General features: G+C 59.8%; 4 protein-coding genes across 4 annotated transcripts; 2 read left to right on the forward strand and 2 right to left on the reverse strand.

The window, feature by feature from the left end:
• Positions 1 to 92: 92 nt before the first annotated feature.
• COLE_02608 (uncharacterized protein) lies at positions 93 to 2357 on the reverse strand (the record flags this gene model as incomplete). The annotated part of the gene is made up of 7 exons (XM_018419392.2): positions 93 to 393; positions 425 to 706; positions 740 to 1020; positions 1068 to 2028; positions 2061 to 2138; positions 2170 to 2224; positions 2261 to 2357. The coding sequence occupies 7 exons, from the start codon at positions 2355 to 2357 to the stop codon at positions 93 to 95; spliced, it is 2055 nt and encodes a 684-aa protein (XP_018277927.1).
• A 2582-nt stretch (positions 2358 to 4939) lies between these two features.
• Positions 4940 to 5659, forward strand: COLE_02609 (uncharacterized protein; the record flags this gene model as incomplete). The annotated part of the gene is made up of 2 exons (XM_018425449.1): positions 4940 to 5464; positions 5585 to 5659. The coding sequence occupies 2 exons, from the start codon at positions 4940 to 4942 to the stop codon at positions 5657 to 5659; spliced, it is 600 nt and encodes a 199-aa protein (XP_018277928.1).
• A 276-nt stretch (positions 5660 to 5935) lies between these two features.
• COLE_02610 (uncharacterized protein) lies at positions 5936 to 7248 on the reverse strand (the record flags this gene model as incomplete). Its single annotated transcript, XM_018423530.2, has 4 exons — positions 5936 to 6608; positions 6708 to 6916; positions 6972 to 7083; positions 7166 to 7248. 4 exons carry the CDS (start codon positions 7246 to 7248, stop codon positions 5936 to 5938), a joined length of 1077 nt encoding a protein of 358 aa, XP_018277929.1.
• A 731-nt stretch (positions 7249 to 7979) lies between these two features.
• On the forward strand, positions 7980 to 10166 carry COLE_02611 (uncharacterized protein; the record flags this gene model as incomplete). Its single annotated transcript, XM_018424997.1, has 10 exons — positions 7980 to 8063; positions 8097 to 8240; positions 8272 to 8288; positions 8334 to 8614; positions 8648 to 8671; positions 8757 to 8934; positions 8983 to 9043; positions 9076 to 9113; positions 9148 to 9680; positions 9724 to 10166. The coding sequence occupies 10 exons, from the start codon at positions 7980 to 7982 to the stop codon at positions 10164 to 10166; spliced, it is 1803 nt and encodes a 600-aa protein (XP_018277930.1).
• Positions 10167 to 12170: the final 2004 nt, after the last annotated feature.

A 12170-nucleotide genomic window follows, 5' to 3' on the forward strand; every position in this document is an offset into this window, starting at 1 on the left:
AATCTTTACATAGTAGTAGTAGTGTATCAGCTCAGAGCGCGCAATACTTAGTGACCGTGCATACTTTATACAACCTGATGTGCTCACTGCGGTCATCCTCTTCTTCGGCGTGTTTCGCTTCCCAGCCTGAGGAGAACACGACGGTGGCGCGCAGCAAGGCCCCAGGGATTTGCGTTGAGGCGCTCGGCCGCTACGTTGAGCAAGGCGCAGGCATCAACACGCCCAATCCCCTCGACCGCGAGACAGCCGACGCCACTGCTCACCCACGCCTCAAGCGCAGGCGAAAGCGACCATGGAACGAGTAGTGTCTCACCCTCCGGCAGTGGCGCAAACTCCATGAATGCCCACATGCACAACGTCGCATCGAAAATCCACACCGTTTCCGGCGGCGTGCTGGAGTTAGCCCAACCTTGGAAGGACGCACTAGAACTCGAACCGCCCCATAAGGGCAAACAGCATAGACGCATGCGCCATCACGTCTCGCGCACGTCGCGGCTGCACGCGCATCCACCTTGCCAACCGCACCCGCGCCTCCTCAGCCGCGACAGGCCCCTCGCGCCCCGCGGCCATCTTAACGTCGTCCATGAAACGGGGGGCAGCGTAGCGGAGGTGCGCGTGATATGCGACTGCTGCACAGGCGATGGAGAGGGGCGTTGGAGGGACGCGGAGCGCGTGGCGCGCCAGCTGGTCGAGCAGAGCCTGGGGGCTGGCGTAAGAGTCTGCCGAAGGGGTAACTTACTGGATGGCATAGCCCAATACAGGGAGAGCATACTCAGCCTCGTCGTCTTCCCACGCACCAAATACGCGCGCGGCTGCCACGTCCGCGCATATCCGGTGCAAAGAGAATGCCAGCACGCTGAACGCCATGTCGTCGAGCGCAGGCGGGACCGCGCCGGATTCAAGGAGAGCGCAGAGGATCGGGGGGAACGAGGCATCTGTTGAGGGGAGCGGCGCGTCAATGTCCGTCAAAGAATACAAAGGGGGCAAGCCGAAGAGCGCGGACATGTGAGCGTCGAAAAGCTGACGTTAGTTGCGTTGCAGACTGGCTGCCTGAAAGAGCCACGCACGTAGATGCACCATCCCAGCCTGCGTTGTTCTTCACTGCCTGTGAGGAGGTCCATTCTCTTCACGCTAACCACCAATGTCGCGCGCGCGGTTTCCGCATGCTGCGTCTCGGTGGCTGAGGCCGAGAAAGCGCCGTGAATCGCTGTTAGGAGGGTAGCCTGCAAAACGGACAGGACATGCGTGAATCGGTAGTCGTGCTCCCTGATAAAGAGCAGATCGCGCCGGACGAGCTCCATCAAACCTGGCTCGCGCGCGTACACGCTTCCGATGCCCGCCATGGCTTTGAAAAGGAGTGAAGACCTCTGCGCCGAGGGGTCGAGAAGCGGTAGCCACGTTGCAAAGTGCTGATGGAAAAGATGCACGTTCGCCGCGAAAGATGACTCCGAGGGAAAGTTGGGAGGTGCGGACCACAGTGGGCGGTGAGCGTGTTGTGTGAGAGCCTGAACTGTGCCATAGGTACTGGGCGTCATCGTCCCCTTCTCGCCATCCGCAATTTGGGCCACTACCGGCTCTGGTGAGGCGAGCGCGTGCGGTAACCCAGAAGAGGCGTGGCCCCAGTGCCCCTCATCCCCCGGGTCAATCGGACGCCTTTCCTCACTTCCAGACACGCCGTCGTCGGCACCACACCACTCCTCTGGCGGGATAGGAAACCCGCACTGATCAGTGGCAGTGAAGATTAGCTCGGCGCTCCACGCCGACTCTGGCCAGAGCCCCAAGACATCACCCTCGCGTGCCACCTCGCTCGCGTCTCCCTGCGCCGCCAGCCCAACCGCCGGGGTAAGCGGCGAGAACTCGAACCCGCCCGACCCGGTCGATCCGCCCAGTGACACCCTCGGCGACGGCGGCGACGCCGCCTCCATCTCAAGGTGGCGGTATCGGCATTGGCGCGTCGTGTCGCGGCACCGACTGCAGATCTTGGGTGGGACGCCATCGCATGCCACGCGTTCGTCGACGCACGCGATGCTGTTATCAGCGCGAGATTCGCGGCGACGTACCATGCGGCGCGGCGCGGCCGGCCAGCACGTGCGGTTTTCTCCCCGTGCGTCTGAACCAGGTGTCTATTCAGCACATCGCTGGCGTCAGACTTGCCTGGCATGACCCTACCTCCTCGAATATTGGCGGTGACACAGGTGGCAGCGGTAGTTGAGGTCGCCACTGTCTGGAGTCAGATTGCCGCGGCTAAGGAGATACGCACGGCTCTTCTGGTGGCGCTCGAGATGGTCTAGGCGCTTGTAGGCCTTGCTGCACCCCGGCCATGGGCAGGGGTGTGCGAGGCGGTCGCCGCTTGTCATTGCCTCGCCGACAAGGAGGTTGTGGTACTGACGACAAGGAGAGGTGCGTGGAGATGGTGGATGGGGGTGGGTAAGAGGGACAAGGTGGTGAGGGGCCCAGCAGCATATCTCGGCCGGCTTTGCTATCCGTGACGGTTGGGAAATTGACCGAGCGCACCGAGCGGGGACAAGTGCCCGGGGTGGGCATCGGAGCAGGGGCACGCTGCCGCCAAGTCGTCACTCATCGTGACTCGGGATCCTGGCAAGCTGGCCAGTGGGCCAGTGCGCTTTAGGTCAGCTGAGCGCGCCGCGTCACCTGATTCTCGTGCTTCTTCCTGCGCGTCAGCGGCGGGAGCGCTCCGAAGTCACAGCAGGACGCACACGATCCTGCCATTCCGCGGTCTCTTCGACAAGGGCCCTGCTCCGCATTCTCCAGCGCTGGGCTTGGCGGTTCGCTCCAGCGGCGCCGCTCCCTGGTTCCGCTGGCGGGTTTACGTAGCGCCATGTGCTTCCACTTAACCGCATGCAGAACCTCCGGCCTACCGCTGGAATATGGTGGTCTGGACAACAAAAGTCGTCGATCCCCAACGGCACATGCCGTTTACTTTGGGCTCTCCGCTTGCTGTCTCGGTGTCTCTGAGACTCCAGCGTCCTGTCACTCGAGGAACTCGCAGCAGAGCATCTCCGAAATGGTGAAACTTAACCAGCATCAGCTTCAATATCATCTATCAACGCGGTGCCGAAATCTCTCTGGAAAGTAGCGCCTGTCAGGAAGGCAGCTCCTTGCTCGTGGCGCCTCGCGCTCGTCGGGGCCCAGGCGACAGACTCTCCTGTGTCCTGCGCCTGCACATCAAGTGTCGCGCCCTACATGCCCTCCCAATCCTCCAGCAGTCTCGAGAACGCCATGAGATCCGTGCCCCCGAGGGTGCCCACAGAAACATGGTCGGCTCCGAGCTCAGCACATGCCAGGACGGCAGAGGACGCCCAAACTCTCGTGGTCTACAACTGCTGCGCGTCGCGTGTATTGTACAGGGCGCGAAATTCGGGATTCCGCGCGCCATCGGCTGCAGTGTCGGGTCCGCCCCGTCCGACCAGATGCTCGGAACCGTGTAAGTCCCGGCTGCTGAGATACTTCGATCGCCTGCACGCCCGAGAGGAGGTGCCGCCCGTCGCGATGCTTGTGCAGGTGGAGGGATACCAGGGGAGGTCTGGGGGATTCTAAAATCGCTCTTAGAGACCCCGGCGGCACTGTAGGCACGTGCGTAGGGGTGAGCATGTTCCAGAGATCCAGTGTCTTGTTCGTGCCGTACGCGCAATTTGTACAGAAGCAATGACGGAGCCTTGACTGTGAGGCGCCACCCGGTTCGCTGTAACTTTAGGACACCTTTTTCGCCTTTCGCGTGGTCCCAACACATACTAATAGCGTCAATCTCCTCCCACCACGATGCTCCTTCCTTAGCTTCCTTCCAGATCACCACTGGTGTCACCAGGATTGTAATAGGCGGGAACGCGCGGATCAACAAGTGTGATTAGACTGGAACCTGGTAGCTCGTCGTGCTGTGCGAAGAGTGGTAAGTGTTGAAGTAAAATCGGGGTCATACACACGACGCGCTTCAAGCTGCTCCAGCAGGCTCTTGACTTGGTGATCACGGGCAGAGGAGATGGAAGGAAGGAGAGTCAATTGACTGAAAGGCAGTGTAAGAAAAAGAGGATGAGCAAGCGGTCGACTTCGCCGACAAGCTCGTCGCGGAGACGCCTGACCCCTCGTCTGCTTGACAGAGTTATTGCAGCCATCGTTGACTGTCGGGGCGTGGACCTCGCCGCCTTCGTTGGCTGGGCTCTTTGGTGGTGCTCAGAATTGCTCTCCGCTTGAATACCTATTGTTCTGGCCGTATTCCATCCACTGCCAAGTGTGGTATGCTGGGCGTCATAAGGTCCAACGTCGGAATCGAACTCGACCGCGCCAACCAGAGGGAGCTTCTCCGAGACCGCAATGTCAAGGTAGTCGATCTTACGGGCCGTGGATGTTTCGCCAAGCGGGCCCATCATCGGAGGGCCTCGGAACCGGCCACTCGTAGGAACGTGTGACCTTGTTTAGGAGTGTGTGACCTTGGGTCCTGGACTCTGTCTGAAGTTGTGAGTTGAGGAATAGCTTCGAGAGGCAGACGGAGTGTGAAGCGGGACGGACGGGCGTTGCGGGCGGTGGCTATCCCGCGCCCCAGTTGGACGCGTCTGGCACGTCCATACGCGTTCCTCGACTGTGGCATGGCCTTCTTTGGCCATGACTCATTCTCGTCCTCATTAGCCTCTCCCCTCTCCGCTCCATCCACCCCCACCTCCTCGCCACTTCAACACTCTCGATCTCCCTTACCCCCACAACCTTCTCACGTCCGTCAGATCTGGCAAGATCCCATCACGCGCGACGTCACTACACGAGCGAGGTGTTTCATTGGTGTTTAACACGGCCGCCACCGACGTACTCAGTCCCCAACGTCTCACTACACGAGATGAGCAGACTCGGGCCTAGGCTCGCCAGTCTATCACTGGAGGAGCGGCCCTATAAACGCTCGCGAGGCTCTCCCACTCGCTCTCTCACGAACAGAATGGCTATTGACACCGATAACGGACCCCCCATTGACGCAGCGAGCGACAGCCAGCCTGCCGTGACCAAGGCGCCGCGCAAGTTCAAGGCCCGCTTCTTCAGATCCAAGATGCGCCTCCCGCGCCAAGTGCCCCCGCCGCTCAACCTGCGCGATACCTCGCCCGCCTGCGCCACCCCGGTCGTCGCCCCAAGCCCCATGTCGCCTACGCCCGTTAACGTTGCCTGCCTCCCGCGCCTCGACACGCACATTACCCTCTCGACCGGCGCCGCCGCCACTCCCACGGCTGCCGAGAGCGAGCATGTCATCGGCGTGTCCGTCGTCCGCGCCATCCAGGGATACTTCAAGCGTCTTATCACCGCCCTGCGCGACGGCAGCGAGTTCGAGGATCTCCGCCCATGGCTACTGCGCGCCCCCATGTGCCAGTACTCGCCTGAGATGCCTGCGCACCTCCGCCCCATGGCGCTCCGTCTGGTCGATGAACTGGTGGACGAGAACATGCGCGAGAGTGACGCTTACCTCGACCTAGTGGGTGGCGACGGCAGCGCCGAGCGCCTCATATTGTCTGACGTGCCTTGCCTCATTGCCAGTACGGCCGTTCCCAGACTTTCTAAGGTTAGGTGCCGATGTTGGGGAAGCTGACAGCAGGCGCAGCTCGTGCTGCATGTCAGTGGACGTCGGCGCGAGGTCCTAGGCCGCCCGACCCGTGCGTTCAAGTGGTAACGGTGGTGAGTCCGCAACAACTGTATGATAGGGCGTGTTGGGCAGTGGCGGTAGCGTGGTGAAGGTCAGTAGAGGGGCAGTACCTGTAGTGAGCGTGCGTGCACAGCGAGATGCCAGGAGCTGCTTCCTCCGATCCAGATGCCTCCCGTCTGTATCTGCAATTTGGCCGTGTACTGCGTCATTAAGATGAGCTCCTTATGCGCCAGAAATGAGCCATCTGTGAGCAGCAGCATGGCTTGTACATGTGTATCTCCTCGTCGATCCGTGACCCCATAATCACAACTTCAGCGCGTCAGGCGGTAACGACATGCGGCACAAGCGCGCGATCATGGCGCCAAGTTGCACGATGGTCCCCACGCCCTCGAGAATTCGCATGTGTGTCCACCCAATCTCCTGCACGTTAGCGGCGTCTCCTTTCCAACTCACCCGGATGAACTCGAGTCGAGTGTATTCGGGAAGCTCATCCATGGTCTTGACGACGCGGAAGATGGTGGTAACAATGTCAACGGCCGCGTACCCCTGCTCCCACAAGCTGTGGATACGGGCGAGCGCCTCGTCGATTTCCGACTTCTGGCAGCTCTTGATCATACCTCGAATAACGATGGGGTGCGGCTGGTCGCAAATCTTGAATACGTTGTCCTGTGACACGAACCCGAAGCCGCTCCACGTTGACTGGAGGTTATTGATCGCCTGTCGCATATCGCCTTCCGCAGTGAAGATGAGCGCTGCCAGGCCCTCGTCGTTGAACTGCACGTTTTCAGCCTCGCAGATCTCCTGAAGGCGCTTGAGAACCTCAGCATCCCGCAATTTGCTGTAACGCAGGATTGCGCACCGCGACTGAATGGGCTCGATAATTTTGTTGCTCATATTACAGGCAAGAGCGAAACGCGTGGTGTTCGAGTAAATCTCCATTGTTCGTCGGAGTGCCTGTTGCGCGCCAGCTGTCATTCTGGTGTGAGCTGGGTGGGGGATGGACGTTTCGCCGTGGATAAAACGGCGCACCTGAGCCACTCGAGGGCGTCACTGCTCTCGGTCGCGTTCTACTCACGAATCTGCCTCATCTAGAATGACAATCTTATGCCGCCCTGCCGGCAATGTGACCTTGCGCTGTGCAAATGACTTGATCTTGTTCCGCACCACGTCAATACCGCGCTCGTCCGACGCGTTAAGCTCGAGGACACCTTCCCTATACGCATCACCCAGTAGCGCGTGCGCCAAACAGTGGATCGAGGTCGTCTTGCCGATACCGGGCATGCCCTGGGGTTAGCCATCATATCGACATTCAAGCCGTAGCTGCCAGTTCCAGACTCACGCTGATGATGATGTGCGGCATATTGCCGTCCTCGGCGATGACTTTTAGCCGTTCGACTGTTTCCGAGTTGCCCACAATGTCGGACAACAACAGTGGGCGGTATTTCTCAACCCTGGCGTTAGTCTGCTATCCTTCCTCCTCCACCGCTATGTGCAGCGGCCGGCGGTTGGGCTCATGCTTAAGATTAACCTCACCAGGGCATCTCGTAGTTCTCCGCATCTGCATGCTTTGCCGTAGCCGGCACCGCAGGTTGCTTGCCTTTTGATGAGGACGCCATGGATGGTGATGGGTGGTGAGTGATGGATGGTGAGTGGTACGAGTGGTGACAATCGCAGTGGCTGAGTGGACCGGTCGTCATAAACTCGACGCGTCGCGCGCTTCGGGACCTAATTCTGCCACCATATTGAGAAGCACGCGGATTCAATTGCTGTCGGGTCTTGAGATTCCACGACTGCCAGGCACGGCGCATGCGGGATCGACGTTGTTGACATCGCGAGTTGCAAGGCGGCATGGGCGGCATGGGCACGGTCGCATGCTGGAGACTTGCACCTGTACACCTGTAAATCATCTGTCCGGACTCAACCGTGGGCATGCGCGTGCATAAATTGCGAACTACTCTTACAATCTACAGGGTCCGACGTGCCAACCACAACAGCAGACGTCCAGTGCCGCCGGCGAGGTCTGACACGTTTCTGTTGGGGCGGAATGCCTGCAACCGCGGTTGCGTCATGATACACCGAGGTACCTGTAAGCGACCTCTCCCCGATCTCCTCGTGCCCCCACAAGGTCATGAGGCCATAAGCAAAACGCGATGCCTGGCTCACAGGATGGTCGCCATGACGGCGAGTATAACAAGAGCTGCCCACTTCTGCAAGCTGGCCGAGCCCGTCTCTCCTGGCCATTTCTGACTTCTCATCCTCCAGGCGGAAACACCTTAGTATGATCACCGCGCGCTCCGCTCTCCGCTCCCTCCCCCGCCGGCTGCGCGGCACCGCCGGCGCACACAGCATGGTCACGTACGACTTCAAGGAGAAGACGCCAATGCCGATACGGACCAACCTCCGCGGCTCTGCCCTGCTAAATACGCCGAGTGTAGGTGTATGTGTTCTCGGCTGCTGATGTCAGCTGAACAAGGGTGCAGGCTTCACGCGCGAAGAGCGCAGCATCTTCGGTCTTGAGGGCTTCCTCCCGTATGACGTGCACACTCTCGAGAAGCAGTGCGACCGAGCGTACAACCAGTTGAAGCGCCAGCCGACGCCGCTGCTGCAAGTGGGTCCTCATCCGTCTTAGCTGACCGCAGCATGTATTCCTCGCCTCGTGAGTCTAGGCTCCAAAAATGAAGAAGCGTCACTAAACTGTCAGGTTGCGAGACCAGAACACCGTGCTGTTCTACCGCTTGCTGCAGGATCATCTCAAAGAGCTGCTTGGCATCATCTACACGCCCACAGCTGGCGAGGCTGTTGCGCAGTACTCGAACCTCTTCCGCCGACCGGTGGGCTGCTACCTATCGTTCCCCAACCGTGATGGGATGCGAGCGCAGCTCGAGGCGCACCTGCAAAACATCAACATCGTGGCGGATGTGGCTCGTCACGACGAGACGACCGCAGAGAGCATTGACCTGATCGTGGTCACAGACGGCGAGGGTACGCTTTTGGCCGTATCAGCGCTGACGAAAGCTATTCTTGGGATCGGAGACTACGGTGAGGGCCTGTCACACACCGGATTCCCTACCGGCCTGCGACCGGCGCGACCGGACTCCCTCTGCAAGACGGGAACTGACAGCAGGCGTCGGTGGTATCACCATCAGTACCTCTAAATCGGCCCTGTACACTCTCGGCGCGGGTATCAACCCGAACCGCATCCTCCCCGTCGTGCTGGATGTCGGGACTAACAATCCCATTCTGTTCGCGAGCGACCTCTACATGGGTTGGAAGCGGACGCGGATGCGTGGCAAGAACTACGAGTGGGTCTCTGCCATGCTCTAGGTGTCTAAGGGTTAAGCTGACTGCAGTGACTTCGTGGAAACCTTCATTAATCACGCCCGGGACCTGTTCCCCAATGCGGTCATCCACGTGAGCGAGCGCGGTGTATCCACTAACGGTAGTTCGAGGACTTTGGCCTGAACAACGCTTACCGTCTTCTGTGAGTGCGGTTTAGGAGCGCCATCTGACAGCAGGGAGAAGTACCGGAACAAGTTCGCAATGTTCAACGACGACATTCAGGGCACAGGCGCCGTGACGCTGGCGGCGATCATCGCTGCGCTGAAAGTGTCTGGCGGCGGAGCGCTCCAAGACCAGCGCATAGTGATCTACGGCGCGGGTTCGGCGGGCATGGGCGTCGCTGACGCGATCCGAGAAGGCATGGAGGTGCAGGATAAGCTGGGGACGGCGGATGCGAGCCAGCGCTTCTGGGCCGTCGATCGAAACGGCCTCCTGCTCGAGAGCATGGCGCCCGCCCTCCGCGGCAACCAGGTGCGGTATGCGCGCCCGGACGACGAGATCAAGACGTGGGCGCTCGAGAACCCCGAGCTGCCGAGTATGGCGCAGTTGCTTGACGTGGTGCGGAACGTCAAGCCGACAATTTTGATCGGGACGTCGACCGCGACGGGGGCGTTCACAGAGGAGGTCGTGCGCGAGATGGCCAAGCATGTCGAGCGGCCCATTATCATGCCCCTCAGCAACCCCACGTCTCTTTGCGAAGTTGATCCTCGTGAGCACTCTGATATTGGCATCTTGGGTATCCTGACAGGCAGAGGACGCCATCACGTGGACAAACGGCAAGGCGCTCGTAGCCACCGGCTCGCCTTTCTCGCCCGTCAAGCTGCCTGACGGACATGAGTACCATGTCGCCCAGACGAACAATGCGATCGTTTATCCGTCGCTTGCGGCGGGCGCGATCCTCGCGCGCGCAAACACCATCTCTCCGCGCATGCTCATGGCAGGCGTGGACGGGTTGTCCGAGCTCTCGCCTGCGCTCGATGACCCCTCCCAGGCTCTCCTACCGTCGCTCGACAACATTCGTGCCGTCAGCGTGCATGTCACGGCAGCGGTTATTCGTGCAGCCGTCAAGGAGGAGAACGCGAAAAACGAGCTCGTGATCAAAATCGCCGAGGATAAAGGCGAGATGAGCCTCGAGGACTATATCAAGGCGCGGATGTGGGATCCGGTATACCGCCCGCTCGAGTTGGTGGATTAGGGGACTGTGTGCTGGAGTCTGGAAGGGCTTTCCGCATAAAAGGTAATGAGTGACTGCACGGTAGTAACTCAGCGACCATAATGCCCAATTGCTCCTTTACCTCTCAAACAACCCAATGCATGGATGTGCAAATCTACAGATATCTACTGGGCACCAGCCTGCTGCATGGCGTAGTACTCCTCTGCAATGTTAGCATGTCCCAGCGCGGCCACTCACTCTCAGCCGCCTCGATAGCTGACACGTTGCTCTTGAGCTTGTTGATCGTCTCAATGTACTCGTCCTCCTCCACCGAGTCAAAGACAATACCACCACCGGCCTGGAGGTACACGGTGCCGTCCTTGAACGTCATAGTGCGGATGGCAATACACGTGTCAAGCTCATTGCGGTCAAAGTCAAAGCGGCCAACGGCGCCAGCATACACGCCACGCCTCTCCCGCTCGAGTCCGCCAACGAGCTGAATCGCCTTGACCTTGGGCGCGCCGCTCACGGTGCCTGCCGGGAAGATAGAGCGGAATGCGTCAAAGCGGCTCTGGTCATCCCGCAGCTGTCCGCTGATCTGCGAAGTGATGTGGATGACATGCGAGAACTTCTCAAGGCGCATCAGGTCGTCGACGTTGACCGTCTCAGGCTTGCATACGCGGTTGACGTCGTTGCGCGCCAGGTCGACCAGCATGATGTGCTCGGCGCGGTCCTTCTCGCTTGCAAGCAGCTCCGCGCCGAGCTTGGCGTCCTCGACCGAATTCTTGCCTCGCTTGACCGTGCCTGCAATTGCATGGTTGTAAACCTTACGCCCCTCGACCTTGCACAGCGTTTCTGGCGACGCGCCAACGAGCTGCACGTCCCCGCAGTCCAAGTAGAACATGTACGGCGAGGGGTTGAGGCGGCGCAAGTGGCGGTAAACATTGAAGGGATGGAGAGCAGTCTTGCGCGCAAGGCGCTGGGATGGCACGGCCTGAATAATGTCGCCCGCGACAATGTGCTCCTTGAGCTTGGTGACAAAGCCCTCGTACCCCGCCTTGCCGACGTTGCTCACAGCTTCATTGCCCAGCACGATAGGGTCCTGCTTAGGCAGCGGCGTCTCGGGGTTGAGAAGCTTGACCCTGATGGCCGCCAAACGCTGGGCGGCCTCCTCGTAAAGTGAAGGTAGCTTGGACTCGTCCTCACCATCTGGAAGGTAGACGTGCGTCACAATCTTGATGCTCTGGAAGATGTGGTCAAAGATGACAATCGTCGATGCAAGCATAAAGAATGCCTCTGGCATGCCCGGCAGTGGGTTGTGGTGCGGCTTGGCAGGCTTTGTTACGGGCTCAAAGTGCTGGATGGCATCGTATGTGATGAATCCGACCGCGCCGCCAGTGAATGTTGGGACAGAGTCGAGCTTGACGTAGCGGTAGGGTTCCAGCTCCTTTTCCAGCGCCTCAAGAGGGTCGCCAGCCACCTCGAACCCCTCGCCAGTGCGCACAGTCTTGAATGGGTCGGCGCCAACAAAGCTATACCTCGCGAGACTCTCGCCACCCGTGATACTCTCGAGAAGGAATGAGTACTTGCTCCCGTTGGCAACCTTAAGGTATGCCGCAACAGGAGTGAGCAGGTCCGCAGCGATGTCGATGTACACCGGCACAAGATTGGGACGCTTCGCCTCGACCTTGTCGGTTGAAGAAGCGGCGATGCCTGAGCCACGGGGGAAGCCGTCGGCGCCGGGAGGGGCGAGAGTCGTCGGGGTGGAGGTCGCCGAGGCGAACAAGGCCTTGACCTCGTCTAGAGAAGGTTTGAGAGGCTGGGGCTGCAAGTCAGAGGGTGCAACGGAGACTTCGACATACTGTCTGAGCCATAGCTGTGGCCGTTGTGACGGTTGAATGGGGGAGGTGAGGAATGTCGATGAACAACAATGGAAAGTAGGGTAGCGCGTCGATATCTTTCGAGTCAACGGAGCGGAGAGAGGGTTGGTAACCGAACGATCACGTGCCCGCAAGTCGCATGTTTGGCACGCGATATCCACGTGAT

Source organism: Cutaneotrichosporon oleaginosum, assembly GCF_008065305.1.
Source record: "Cutaneotrichosporon oleaginosum strain ATCC 20508 chromosome Unknown ATCC20508_contig02, whole genome shotgun sequence".
In the NCBI taxonomy this organism is placed as follows: Eukaryota; Fungi; Basidiomycota; class Tremellomycetes; order Trichosporonales; family Trichosporonaceae; genus Cutaneotrichosporon; species Cutaneotrichosporon oleaginosum.